At 45.5% G+C, this 14510-nt stretch overlaps 2 protein-coding genes across 2 annotated transcripts; both read right to left on the bottom strand.

Annotated features, from left to right (window-relative positions):
- LOC132206554 (ferritin, heavy subunit-like) lies at positions 1-5187 on the bottom strand. The gene is made up of 4 exons (XM_059640765.1): positions 5086-5187; positions 2118-2264; positions 620-745; positions 1-156 (listed from the first exon to the last, which is right to left on the bottom strand). The coding sequence occupies exons 1-4, from the start codon at positions 5185-5187 to the stop codon at positions 1-3; spliced, it is 531 nt and encodes a 176-aa protein (XP_059496748.1).
- A 2574-nt stretch (positions 5188-7761) lies between these two features.
- Positions 7762-13251, bottom strand: LOC132206490 (ferritin, heavy subunit-like). The gene is made up of 6 exons (XM_059640681.1): positions 13060-13251; positions 10739-10898; positions 9500-9519; positions 9118-9207; positions 8619-8657; positions 7762-7881 (listed from the first exon to the last, which is right to left on the bottom strand). The coding sequence occupies exons 1-6, from the start codon at positions 13159-13161 to the stop codon at positions 7762-7764; spliced, it is 531 nt and encodes a 176-aa protein (XP_059496664.1). The 5' UTR covers positions 13162-13251.
- Positions 13252-14510: the final 1259 nt, after the last annotated feature.

Here is a 14510-nt window from a genome sequence, read left to right as displayed (position 1 = left end):
CTAACTGCTGTCCTCCAGGGAGAGCCTGTCAAACAGGTACTCTCCCATCCCATTCTCAGGGGCTCCCAGGCGCTTCAGGTTGGTGATGTAGTCCCCGAGTTGCTTGATGATCCTCACCTCCTCATCCAAATAGTGGGTCTCCAGGAAGTCACACAGCTGCAACAGAGGAATATGACACTTGGTACATTAACACTATCCAAGACAACTTCAGAATTCCCACTAAAAACATGCATATGGAGGGAGATGGTCAGGGATGTCTCGAGCCAACGCCTGGAGAAATTGTGCAAAGAGGACAACTGCTTTTTAGCAGTTTCATCTTGCTGTTTATTTACTGGAGCAGAGTTAACTTGTGACGGATAAAAGTCATTCCACTGCAGTGGTCCTGAATGAGAATTCAGTGACCAATATCCCCTCAGTCCTCCCCACAGGTTTACAAGTTAAAATACACACTTGGACTCAACTGCTCAGCAATGATTTTGTAATCACTATGGATCTGAAGTGATCCATGTCATCTGCACAAAAACAAAGTCTAACTGAATTTCTAATCCACAAAAGACCAACCAATGAACGTGTTGCCCTGAGGGCCTAGCAGTGAAGTCAATGAGGAGGTGAAGCTTACATGAGGGTCAGTCTGGGCTGTGGCGACTTGGTGTAGATCCAACAAACTCTGGTTCACATTCTTCTCCAGATCCAGGGCAACCTGCATTGCCTGCAGGCTGTTACCCCACTCATCCCTCTCTGGCTTCTGGAGGAAGGAAAGTTGGACAGTTAAGCTTCAGAATCTTTACAACGTGGATCAGTCTGTAACTGCTCTGAAGAGGATCCCAACTCGTCATTCTCCCACCCTATTCCTGTAACCCTGCATTTCAGATGGCCAATCCCCTTATCCTATGAGGACACCAATGCAGACATGGGGAGGACATGTAAACACCAGTCCCTCACCAGAGGCCAGATCCAGACCTGTGTCCCTAGCACTGAGAACACTGCTAGCCCCTGAGGCAGCCCTGGAGCACAGTTCCTTCAGAATTGCTTTCACCTTGCCTGTCGGTCCTTGATCTGAAGGAGGAAGTTGAATAACAGGTCATTGTGGGGGATAATGACAAGATTTGCATCAGGGTCCATCTGATGGAATTGCGAGGATATTCACAAGTGAATCCTAAATGCTGTCATGGTACAGTGGTAGTGCCCCTGTCTCTGGCTGACAAGGCCAAGGTTCAAGTACCACTTGTGCTGGTGGCTTCATACATGCCTGAGCAGGATGATCAGAAACATCACGGCTATTTAATTCATCCAAGGGACAGCGAGGTGTTTGCAAAGTGTGTTGTGCTGCTAACAGTGAAGAAAGGCCCACAACCATAGATCCCTCAAAGTTCAGACAAGGTCAACAGGGTGTAACAGTGACAGAGGGCAAGCAACCTCTATTAGTTGGGTGTGGTGGAACAGGAAGGGGGCCAGTCTTGTCACAGTTTGTTCTTCTAGTCACCACATTATTCCCTCTTGGGCCTCACCAGTCACAAGGACAGGATGGCACTGCAGGGGGAAGCTGGTGAGGTTGCCCAGGCTGTTGCCCAAGATCCATTGATTGGAGGTTAGATCGGCTGGGATTTTCTGTGGAGCAGGAACGGCTGAGGGAGTGACCTGATGTAACTATTGAAGAATAGAGAGTGGCCAGTTGATGGAATGTCTTCCCCATAGCAGACAGCAAGACCAGAGAGAAACCAGGTTTGTGGAGTAAGCAGGTTAGAGGGGATTGGAGGAAACGTTCTCTTCACCCTCCTCCGAGGGGGAGGTTAGAAATATGAGATGAACCACATAAAGGGTTGGATGGTGGTGGAGTCAGCTACTCCAGATCAGTTTAAGGTCCAGCTGGACAAGTATATAGTGCCAGGACAGTGGCCTGTGGACCAAGGGAAGGTAAATGGGATTAATGTGCTTTAGTGTTTGTGGGGTCAGCAAAGACATGGTGGGCCAAAGGGCTTCTTTCTACACTGGCTTCAAAAAGGAGATCAAACAGGCCGAACAAAGTTTTGACTCAAATGAAAACCTTGTCACTGACTTGAAACCACACCACAAGAGCAGCCATTACCATCCCAACCCCCACCCCACCCAACTCCAACCTTCACATCCTGGAGGAGGACCCGGCCTCCACGCTGATTCTGGAAGTTCAGCAGCTTCTCTGCATGTTCCCGCTTCTCCTGGGACTGATGTTTGAAGAAGCGGGAGACATGGGGGAGGGCAACATCATCCCGGTCAAAGTAGGACATCTGGAAGGGAGATCAAGGTAAAGCCCATTAACAAGTCACGGGCCAATTTTAGTTCAGAGCTCCAGGGCTACTTGAGCATTCTAAAAATCAGACTGACAATAAGCTGTTAAGTACCTGATGCATTAACAATTCAGAACCCAGTTTTGAGCAGTTCCTGTTGAATTGGAAAAATCAAAACAATCCCAGCTTCCTCCAGGTAAGCTGTAAACACCATGTGTTTTATTTTGGTTTGAAACTCCTGGCAAATTGCTCAGTGGGTCTGGCACAGCATTGGGTGAGAACAAGTGTGAATTGATGTTTTTACTGATTAACCTCCACCAGAAATGGGATAAATTACTGATTGAATAGGGTTTCAAGAAATGCCAGAAGCTGGAATGCAGGATGTGCACCAATAGAACAGCTGCAGGGCACGCTATTGCTCCTTTGGCAAAGGCCAGAAAACAGATCCCAGACACTGCAACTAACAGCTAGGAAGGAGCACATTTTCTGCTTAGTCAGGATCAATGCAATTGGATGCACTGTATCTATTAGTTTGACAAGGGCTGCAGTAGTGGGGTGGCTGGGGTGAGGGGGAAGGGATGAATGAAGGACATGGGCACCAAGAATCTGCCAAGGAAAGCCTGCCTCGGGACAGTCTTTGGATTGTTCTAGATACAGTTTACTGCTGCATCTAAAACAGCTGTACTGAGACTGCTAGCAACTTGTACCATTACACATGAAACACTGATTGACAAAACAAACTGATCACATGACAAATATGACAGTGACCTGCAGATCACCTACTCTCTAGACAACATCACTTATTAAAACAGTAACGTGGAAATGCTACTGTTGACTTAATCCAACAGGCAAAGTCCTGTAGATTTCTAAACCAGGATGTTCACAATTCAATGTATTCAGGTTTACCAGGTCTGCTATTGGAAGCAGCTACTAAGACACACATTCTTGGGAATCCTGCTGAAAAAAGTTGCTTTAATTGTCAAATGCAAACACAAGCACAATTTATCATTGCCCATTTAAATGGGCAGTTAGAAGATGTAGAATAGTGGAGATTTTACTCTTGGGACATGCTTCCAAGTTGTGTTAGGAACATGGGTCAGCGATTAAAACTGAACTGCTGGCTCAATGAAAGCTGTTGCCACCTCCCAAAGTGGGGCTGACAGGGACTTGATCCTCATCATGAGAGGACTTCCTGCTGACAAGCACAAGCCCAGAGAGCACCCGGCAACACTCACTAAGGTTACTTCTAACACCTTCTAAACACATTCTACCCCTTGGAAGGGCACAGGCACCCAACCACCTGGGGAAAGAGGGGCTAGTTAGTTTAGAGTCAGGCCAAATACAACAGGAATAAGCTATTTTTTCCATATTCACTGGGTCAGTACCCTCCGCACATTCTCAGCCCCACGGCAGTGCCATGCCTTGGAAAAGCTCCAACACTGATATACAGACAGCCCACACCCACCTCATGAGTATGAAAAAAAGCAAAGTAGATCTCAAATGGAGATCTGCTTGATCAGATACCAGTCACAACCTCACCCAGTTTAATCTGAAACTAGAACATAACAGCACAGTACAGGCCCTAGATGTTGTGTCAACTTGTCATACTGATCTCAAGCCCATCTAACCTAGACTATTCCCTGTACGTCCATATGCTTGTCCAATGACGACTTAAATGTACCTAAAGTTGGCAAATCTACTACCGTCACAGGCAAAGCATTCCATTCCCTTACTACTGAGTAAAGAAACTACCTCAGACATCTGTCCTATATCTATCATCCCTCAATTTACAGCTATGCCCCCTCATGCTCACCGTCCGCAGAAAGAGGATTTCCCTTTCCAACCCTCAGAATATTATATGTTTCAATTAAGTCAACTCTCAACCTTCTCACCAATGAAGACAGCCTCAAGTCCCTCAGTCTTTCCTCATAAGAGCTTCCCTCGATACCAGGCAACATCCTAGTAAACCTCCTCTGCACTCTTGCCAAAGCTTCCACATCCTTATAATGCAGTGACCAGAACTGTATACAATACTACAAGTGCAGCCACACCAGAGTTTGGTACAGCTTCACCATAACCTCTTGGTTCCAGAACTCAATGCCTCTATTAATCAAAGAGAAAACACTGCCTTCTTAACCGCCCTGTCAACCTGGATGGCAACTTTCAAGGACCTGTTTACGTGGACACCGAGATCTCTCTCCTCATCTACATTACTAAGAATCTTACCATTAGCCTCGTGCTTTGCCTGCTGGTTACTCCTACCAAAGTGCATCACCTCACACTTGTCTGCATTAAACTCCATTTGCCACTTCTCAGCCCAGCTCTGCAGGGCTAGAACAAGCCTATTCTAAGCTGATTGCAATAGGAAATCAAGATTATTTGAGATGTTAAGTTGGGATCACCACAAAATTCAAATACAAGCAAGGATACAAGGAGGAAAAGAAGAGCAGTGACTAGCCGATGGTGCTTCCGTTCCCACAATGGTGAGTCCCAATTCATTTTTAATTTTGTTCCCTCAAGTTTCAAACAAACAGTCACAGGAAGCGATAATTACCACCAGTCACAGCACCATCATGGGACAGGCAAGTAACTACAAGAACACTCCACCCTCCACATCTCACTGACAACCAACTGGGACCCAAGTTAGAGTAACATTAGACACCAAACTATTGTTACAGTAACATCACACTCATCCTGCATTGAGAAAGAGGTAGGAGCCACAAAACTCAGTCTAGAAGATAGACAACTTAATTACATCCAAGGGGAAGAGGTTACTTCAACAGAACAGAAGTATGTTTCACCCAACAGAGACACCACTCACCAAAGACTGATAGAGATAGGAGGCAGTGAGCTCCACATTGATCTGCTTGTTGACAGCAGCTTCACAATCCTGGTGATAGTTCTGACTGATCTGGGAGGCCATCTTATAAAGGAAAAGCTTGCTTTATTTTCCTCACCACAAAAATGACAAAGTTAAAAGCAACAATAAACATCCCTGCCCTGGGACTCTATTTATACTCCAGGAGCCAACACTCATTTTATGAAGCAGGAAATGAGATCATCAGTGATGGCCAAACACTCTTGTTAATCACTTGATCAGCTGCCACATCCAATCAGTGCAGGATGGGAATCGGGTCAAAAAACCAATCAGAATTGACAACTGGTTGATGATGAAATTGCTGAAATGACCTTTGACCTCCCGCACAAGTGCAAATTCTGGAAGGACATCTCCCTGAAAATGAGAATAAAATATACTCTAAAACTTCACGTCTGTATCTGAGGTTGTGCGTTAAGACACACTCATCACAGATTTGCAGAATTCTGTCGGATTGCTATTCTGAGGGATTAGTCGTCATAATTTTTGAACGTTGGTGTTGGAGCCCTTTGAAAACTGGCTCGATTTGGTTGATCTGAACATTTTCCTATTTCTGTGCAGCAACAGAAATAATGTGCTTTTGGATCATCTAAAACAGGCAACTGATGTACTTTGTGGATCCAATCTGCATCTGATGTGATCTCCCTGACCTTGACCTTGAAGGCCCAGTTTGAAAAGCAAAACGCTAAATGTGCTGAGTGCCTCTTCTACACAGTAGGCCTCAGGCCTCTATGTCTCAGTTGCTGCTAGAAATGTATCGCACGTTGAACATTTCTGTCTCCCAGTTTCGTTTTTCGTTGGTTGAAGTAGAACTAGCGATTAACCCCAGCATGTTTCCAAGTGAGCAATTTCTGGTCCTGTTTACATTGCGTTCTGTAGATGGTACAGCTCAGAAACTGGGAATTCAGATGCTGGGAATTCTGTCAGGAAGTACTCAACTCCTGAGTTTCCAAAACCTGCCCACCCTCAATAAGGCTGAAATTGGGAGTAGTGCTGGAATAGTTTACAATGTTCTCGCTGGAGGCAGCACCAACGACACTCAAGCAGCTCCATGTAACTCTGTCACCATCCTGACTTGGAACAATATCCCTGTTTGTGAATGAAAATCCCAGAAGCCCCTCCTCAGCAACAGCAGCAGCATCATTCCGGTCTCTCCGACACCAGGTGGACTGTAATACGCAGCTCATTACCACCTCCTGAAGTGTAAGAGTTGCTGAGCACTAAATGTAGCCTTGCCATTGGCACACTCAAGATTGACTGTATATAAAAAGCATGCTGGGACAGGGTAGGGGGGGTCCAAAACTAGAGGGCATTGGTTTGAGGGGAGAGGGGCAAGATTTAAAAGGGGTGTGAGTGACAACATTTTCACACATAGTGTGGTGCGTGTGTGGAACGAGCTGCTAGAGGAAGTGGTAGAGGTGGATAGAATTACAACATTTAAGTGACATTTGGAGATTTACATGGAAAGGAACGGTTTAGAGAAAGATGGGCCAAATGTAGGCAAATGGCACTACACAGTTTATGAAAACCTGGTCTGCAAGTTCGGGCTGGGCTGCAGAGTCTATTCCCATGATGTAGTTTGCCGCAGTGTATTCCTTTCCTTTGGTACTTTAGAATGCTTTGGCGGCTCAGTGCCAGGGACCCAGGTTCGATTCTACCCATGGGTGATGGCCTGCGTGGATTACCTCCAGGTGCTTGAGTTTCCTCACACAGCCCAATGATTTGCAGATTGTCGATCGTGAGCAGGGGCCTGCAGACTAGGTCGATTAGCCGTGGGAAATGTGGATTTAAGGCAAAGGGGTTGGGTCTAAAGAGGATGCTGTTCAGAAGGTTGATGCAGATTTAATGGGCCTAATGGTCCCTTCCTGCACTTGAGGGTTACTGTAGCCCAGACTTTTTCACCGAAAATAAATTGCTTTATGTGGTGGAACAAATATGTTGAGTGCCTTTTGACTCTGCAGCAACCCCTCCCCCCCCGCCAACCTCTATGAAGGCTGCAGTGTGCACTCGCTACAAAACTCCCTGGAACAATCCTCAGGATGTCTCTGATAGCCCCCTCACGAACCCATGATCTCTGACACCTTGAAAGATAAAAGAAGCAGCCGTAAAGGAAAGTCAGCATCTCCATGTCTCCTCTCCGAGCCACTTTGCTCCTTCAATGTGATTTCACCCAATCAACCTGCATCAGGAATAATGTTCACCAAGGGAGCAGCTTAGTGCGCTCAATGCTGGCTTTAGCAACAAGAGCCAATCAAACAGCAGCATTTAACCAGGTGCATTGCTGTGTTATTCCCAGGTCCCTGTTATCCTGCTGTAAGCGGCAATGAGGCTCTACATGATAATCCAGTCCAGTTCAGGTGAATGTCTTGAGCTGACTCCCAGGGGAAGGGGCTGTGGTGAAGGTTAAGGCTGCTGGGGGCACGTGGAAAGAAAAGAAAGAAGAGGTTGGGTTGCGGGCGGGGGGAAAGAGAAGCGGGGAAGAGGCGGAAGAGAAGGAGCTCCAGCCACAGTTTGGGATGGTGAAACCAAAAAGTAACAATACTGAGAATATAGTGTGTTTTGGTCAGGGTAGGGCCCAATGGGGAAAAAAAAAAAGAGATATACCAGGCCATCGAGATTGTTTCACAGCTCTGCTGCTTCCGCCAGCTGGATTGAAATCAGAGCCTGCTGGGCCTCTTCCTTTAGACCTTGGTGATCAGGCAGCTGGGTCAGTAGATAAAGGGCTGTTTTCACTTTTTGTTGCTGTCATCATTCAGGCAATAATTGAGTACGCAGGATGGCTGAGGCGGGGAAGAGATTTCAAGGGAAATGTGCAATTGAACACCACTATCCCAAATTCTATCAGGCTGGGTAGAGAAGTCTCTTTGGACGGTGTGGGAGCTTCCTGGCACCAGAGGAAGACAATTGCTTTGAGCTACAGTTGAACCCACCATATCCAGAAGCGCACTAATTGTCCTCTAGAAGAAAGCCAATGCCACAATTGACAAATCCCAACCTTATCCTATTTGGAGGAGAAGCACCTTCAATTTCCACAGGAATAACCAAAAAAACACTCCATCTAGTTACATTCTAATGTGGGGATAGTGAGCGATTCCGTGAAGGGTTGCCCAGTCCAATTAGAAATTGGACCAATCAAATTACAGAAGAGAACTGGCTTCAAGCAAGAGCTATCACCCAAAGTATTCAGAGCTCTGAATGATGGACAATAAGCAAGATCAATACATAATTTTATTTATTTCCATTTAGCTGGTACAGCTATTACATTCTTTGCTACACAAGTCCCTTCTCCTTGGAAGGAGACAGGTTGTCCAGGGTGAAGTGGGGAATGCATTCAGACCAAGCAGACAGTACTCCAGGCCACACTAACTGCTGTCCTCCAGGGAGAGCCTGTCAAACAGGTACTCTCCCATCCCATTCTCAGGGGCTCCCAGGCGCTTCAGGTTGGTGATGTAGTCCCCGAGTTGCTTGATGATCTCCACCTCCTCATCCAAATAGTGAGTCTCCAGGAAGTCACACAGCTGCAACAGAGGAATATGACAACTGGGTGCATTAACACTATCCAAGACAATTTCAGAATTCCCACTGAAAAACAGGCTTTACCATACTAGTTCCAGACAGCCCTGAAAATTTAGCTAACACCTGGAAAATCTGTGTCGGTGATGACAATAGGATTTCAGCTGCTCCATCTTGCTGTTTGTGAAGTGGAGCTGAGTTGGATGGTGATGGACAATGATCATCCCACTGTAATGCTCCCAAGTGAGAATGGGAATTCAATGGCCAATATCACTTCATCACTCCCAATGGATTGCCTTCCAAACTCCCATTTCACTTCATTACTGATCACCATGTAACAACTGCTCAGCAGCATGGACCCGAAGTGATCAGTGCACACCTGTGAATTTCCAATCCACACAGACCAACCAATGAAGTGTTACCCTGAGGGTCTCGCAGTGATGAGAATGAAGTGGTGAAGCTTACATGAGGGTCAGTCTGGGCTGTGGAGAGTTGGTGTAGATCCAGCAAACTCTGGTTCACATTCTTCTCCAGATCCAGGGCAACCTGCATTGTCTGCAGACTGTTACCCACTCATCCCTCTCTGGCTTCTAAGGATGGACAGAAGGACAGTTAAGCCTCAGAAACAAAAATCCCTGCAGCATGCAACAGGCCATTCTGCCCACTCATGACCGTCTGAAGAGCATCCAACCTGGTCCTAGACCTAGCCATGTAATCCTGCATTTTTCATGGCCTATCCTAACCTGCACATCATTGGACTGTGGGAGGAAACCTATGTAGAGATGTGGTGAACATGTAAATTCCAGTCAGTCACCAGAGGCCAGAATTAAGCTTGTGCCCCAAGCACTGATGCAGTTGTGCTAACCACTGCCATCCCTGAAGCCCAGATCAGTTATTTAAGAATTCCTTTCACCTAGCCCTATTTGCTTCTTCCGAAAGGAGAGTCAATTCATGACCAGGTCATAGTGGGGATAAGAGTTATGCTTGCACAGAATTGTCAGTGCCCATCTGATGGCATCCCAAGGAGGATATTCACAACTTGAGCCCGGGGCTTGTTATGCAGTGGTACTGTCCCTAGGCTTGGAGCATAAGCACAAGTGGGACTTCAACCTGGGCCTATTGCTTCATATAGGACTGACCTGAATGATGAAAATCAGCACTACTATTTAATTCATTGAAGGGACAGCAATATGTTGACAATAAAGGAACCAAGAGCACAAGACTAAAGATATTTCAAGGATCCATAAGTGTAGACAGGATGGGGAAGTTGGCTTCCACAATGCCTGTCCCCATTTCCTGGGGTGCAGTCCAGGGACTCCAGTCTTGTCACAAACTTTGCAGCATTGGCCATGCAAACGTGGAATACAGTGTGGTGACCAGAGCCACAATGGCACTGGAAGGGGTCACTAGGATGTTGCCCCAAGACTGAAAAATCCATTAAAAGGAGAGATTAGATTTCTCACTCCAATCCCCAGAGTGAAGTCAGTTGAGATGTTTCTGTGATGGCATTTGATTAGTGTGGAGTCTTGATAGTAGATGGGGAGTGTCTGCTATGAGGGGGTGGGGAGAAAGAGACATTAAGACCAGAGGGCACTGATGTGAGGAGTAAGCAGGTTAGAGGAATCCTTTGCCGAGAGGGTAGTGGAAAAATAATATGGGGGGGTGGGGCAGTGGGGGAGGCATCTACTGCTGCAATATTGAAGCAGCTTCTAGACAACTACCAATGCCATGGGGGCTGGAGACCAAGTGCAGTAAATGGGATGAATGTGGTTTGGTGTTTGTTGGGTCAGCATGGGGTGGGGGGGGGGGGGGCGCGGTGTGGAGAAGCAGCAGGTGGAGGGGAGCCAAGAGGCTTGTTTCGAGGATCTTCCCTTTTAGTCAAAAGGAGGGGAGCCAAACAAGAACAGTTTTCACTTTCTTTCAGGACATGAAACCTCACCACAAGCAGCCATTTCTCACATCTCCTCCCCACTGCCTAAGTTCTCCAACTCTAACCTACACACCCTTTACCACGTGAAAATCCTGTCACTAATGACAGAAAACACCATGAGCTGCCATTCCTGCACACTGCCACACAACCCCCCACCAAAAACTCCAACCTTCACATCCTGGAGGAGGACTCTGCCTCCACGCTGATTCTGGAATTTCAGCAGCTTCTCTGCATGTTCCTGCTTCTCTTGGGACTGATCTTTGAAGAACCGGGAGACATGGGCGAGGGCAACATCATCCCGGTCAAAGTAGGACATCTGGAAGGGAGAACAAAAGTTAAAGCCCATTAAACACATCATTGACCCCATTTCTCATGCTCAGAACTGGAGGACTGGTTTAGTCTAAAGCAAACTAATGATTCAATCAGCTGAAAATTGTTGACACCTTACAATGTTCACTAATGGTGTTGCAAAGTTAGCCAGCAGCTCCTTTAATTGGAGGAAACCAAACAACCCCAGCTTCTTCCATGTAAGATACAATTTCAGTGTTTGGGTTTATAAACCCTGCTGAATTGTTTGGGGGTGTGGGTCTGGCACAGCCTAGATAGAAAAGCTGAATGCACATTTCTGCCATCTAGCCTCCAGAATTGGATGGAAGTGGTAACTGAATAGGGTTTAACCAAGTGCCAGGAGCTGGAATGCAGGATGTGCACAGGGTCAGGCAACTTCAAGTCATTACATGTCTCCCCTGGTGCTAGAGTAGCATGCAGATGCTGGACATGAATGTAGCGAGTAGGTACAGGTCTTCTGCAACCAGTTGGATCAGATGTACTGTATTTTTTCTTTACATAAAGCAGCTCTACAAGAGATGCTGTTTGCAGTATGCAGGAGAATGAGGGCAATTTGGAGAATCTTGGTGCTAAAGGAGAGCCTGCCCAGTGATAGCCTTTGGCTTGTTGCAGCAATAGTTTATCACATTTGTTTATGCAGTGCACTCAGGTTGCCAGAAGCTTGCAAAGCAAAGCATTAAAAAAATTCACAACTGAAACAAGATCGAATGTTCAGGAGACCTAATAGTATCTGCAGGACTATGAACAAGTCACATGATCTATAGATTGCAAAGCTGGAGAGCTCAATTTAGCTTATTCCAAGATCTAAACTATTGTTTCCCCACTCATTTCACTCACTTTTCAACTGAGATTCACAATCCAACAAGTTATTGTTGATTAGGAGTAGTCTATTGACTTCTTCAAAAGAAGATTTCGTTCTTGGGTGGAATCCTGGTGAAAAGTTAGTTTAATCCTCAAATAAAAACAAAAAAAGTTAAAAAAAAGTGGTTTAATGGGGTAGTTAAGTCATAGAAGGTGTAGAATAGTGGGGATTTTATTATCAGCACACAAGATTCCCTATTGAGTTGGGACAGTGGTCAGTGACTAAAACCCAACAATTGGTTCACTAGTTAAAGCTGTTCCACCTCCCAAAAAGGTAGGTTATAGGGGCTTGATCCTCATGTCATTTAGAGGCAGCTTCGCTCCAACAAGCACAAGCCCAGAGAGTGATGAATATTCTCCATGTGTCTGAAGAAGTGGAGCTGCCACATGCAAGAAGCAGACACCATCCAGGACAGAGCAGCCCACTTCATGGGGACTGCATTCACCACCTCCTTTCAGGGTCCATTATCTACCAGGTCCCCTGCAGCACTCACCAAGGGGACTGCAACACCTTCTGAACACATTCTACTCCTTGGAAGGGCACAGGGACACCACCACCTGGTGGGAGGGGCCAGTTTGTTTTTTTTATCTGGTTAAATGGTAAAGGAACATTTATTTCTTCACCCCTGAAGTCAATAGCCTCAGCATGTTCCAGCAGCCCTGGTGGGGCGGGGGTGGGTGCAGGGCACCCACAAGTCAACTATCTATAGGTTGTGAAGTGATGGATCAAACCCACCTCATGATAGAGTACAAGAAGCCAAAATATAGGAGACCTACTTAAGTAGGTAGCAGCCTGTTTTACCTGGAGGACTAGAGTTCAGCTTAACCAAATCTGATTGGTCAAATTACTACAACACTTCATTGTAAATACCAAAATCAGTATGTTTGTTTGTTTATTTACATGCTGAAAATTAAAATAGATACATCAAGGCAGATTTAAAAAAGGTAATTAGCCAAATGTTATCTTGATCATCAAAACTTGACAGTAGTTTAGAAAATTATGGAGAACCACGGTCAGTTATAGGCAATCACAGCCCTAAAAGGAATTTTAAGATAAATCACAAGATGCTTCACCCTCCCTATATCATTGAGACAACTGGGGCCTCAGTTGCTGCATATCAGTATCATATCCCATTGTCATCACATTTACCCTGACTCAAGAAATAGGCAAGAGATACAAAGAAAAGTCTACAAGAGTGTTAATCTAGTTTTTTAAGAAAAAGTTCACTTCATAACAGATTTAAATCCAACACTACAGGGACACTCACCAAAGACTGATAGAGATAGGAGGCAGTGAGCTCCACATTAATCTGCTTGTTGACAGCAGCTTCACAATCCTGGTGATAGTTCTGACTGATCTGGGAGGCCATCTTGTGATAGAAACAACTTTCCTTTTCCTTCACAATCAAATTATAACTAGAAAAAGAAAACCAACTACACCTAAAACAGCATTCTCTTAGGACGTTATTTATGCTCCAGGAGCAGACCCTCACTTTGTGAAGCAGGAAATGGCATCATCAGTGATGGCCAATTACTCTTGTTACTCAATTGATCAGTTGCCACGTCCAATCAGTGCAGGATGGGAATTGGATCCAGAAACCGATCAGAATTGACAACTGGTCGATGATGGAATTGCTGACTGACCTTTGACCTCCTGTGCAAGAACAAATTGTATAAGTTTATTAACCTGAAAATGAGAATAAAATAGACTCGAGAACTTCACTTTTGTATCTGCGTTTATGTATGAAGACTCGCTCATCACAGATTTGCTGAATTCTGTCAGTTTGTTACTCTGAGGGATTACTCTTTGTACCTTTTGAACGACAGTGTTGGAGCCCAATGAGAAATGGCCAGATTTTGTTGACAGTAAACATTTTCCTATCGCTGTGCAGCAACAAAATTCATGTGCTTCCGGACCATTTAATACAGGAAACTGATGTCCTTAAAGGATCCATTTTGAATCTGCCAGATTGTCATTGACTTTAGATCTCACGAAACCGAGTTCGAAAATTAAAACTTTAAATATTCTGAGTGCCTCAGGCGCACAGTCGGCCTCAGGCCTCTATATTTAAATGGCCCAGTTGTCAGCTGTTGGAAATGTATTGTATGTTCAACATTTTTATCTCTGTATTCAGTTCTTAACAATTTCAAGGACAACTGGTACTTAACTCCAGCATGTTTTGAAGCAGAGAGTTTCTGCAGCTATTTACATTGCATTCTGTAGAACGAACAGCTCAGAAACTGGGAAGTCACAGGCTAGGAATTCTGCTGTGAACTTCTCAACTCCTTCCTGACTGTCCAAAACCTGTCTGCGATCTTTAAGACCGGAGTGAGGAAGTATTAATTAATAGTGCTGGGATTGTTCACAATTATAGCTCAGTGCAGGCCCAGCAACACTGAAGCAGCTCCATGTAAATCTATCACCATCCTGACCTGGAACAATATCCCTGTTTGTGAATGAACATCCCAGAAGCCCCTCCTCAGCAGCAGCAGCAGCATCATTCCGGTCTCTCCTACACCAGGTGGACTGTAATAAGCAGCTCATCACCACCTCCTGAAGTGTAACTGTTGCTGAGCACTAAATGTAGCCTTGCCCTTGGCACACTCGAGATTGACTGTATATAAAAAGCATGCTGGGACAGATTAGGGGAGTCCAAAACTGGAGGGCATCGGTTTGAGGGGAGAGGGGCAAAAATTTAAAAGGGACATGAGGGACCAT

This window comes from Stegostoma tigrinum, chromosome 38 (assembly GCF_030684315.1).
Source record: "Stegostoma tigrinum isolate sSteTig4 chromosome 38, sSteTig4.hap1, whole genome shotgun sequence".
Classification (NCBI taxonomy): Eukaryota; Metazoa; Chordata; class Chondrichthyes; order Orectolobiformes; family Stegostomatidae; genus Stegostoma; species Stegostoma tigrinum.
Note: the sequence above shows the minus strand (reverse complement) of the source record. Positions and strands in the feature narration are given on the sequence as shown.

What these genes read in the sequence shown, in the direction of transcription:
- LOC132206490 (XM_059640681.1), bottom strand. Translation starts at nt 13,161, where the DNA reads ATGGCCTCCCAGATCAGTCAGAACTATCACCAGGATTGTGAAGCTGCT. An exon ending in TGGTTAGCACAACTGCATCA is followed by an intron (nt 9,208 to 9,499) that starts GTGCTTGGGGCA and finishes AACAGTCTGCAG; the next exon opens with ACAATGCAGGTTGCCCTGGA. An exon ending in CTCACTATTTGGATGAGGAG is followed by an intron (nt 7,882 to 8,618) that starts GTGGAGATCATC and finishes GAATGATGACAG; the next exon opens with CAACAAAAAGTGAAAACAGC.
- LOC132206554 (XM_059640765.1), bottom strand. Translation starts at nt 5,187, where the DNA reads ATGGCCTCCCAGATCAGTCAGAACTATCACCAGGATTGTGAAGCTGCT. An exon ending in CCTATCTCTATCAGTCTTTG is followed by an intron (nt 2,265 to 5,085) that starts GTGAGTGGTGTC and finishes TCTCCCTTCCAG; the next exon opens with ATGTCCTACTTTGACCGGGA. An exon ending in CAGCCCAGACTGACCCTCAT is followed by an intron (nt 157 to 619) that starts GTAAGCTTCACC and finishes CCTCTGTTGCAG; the next exon opens with CTGTGTGACTTCCTGGAGAC.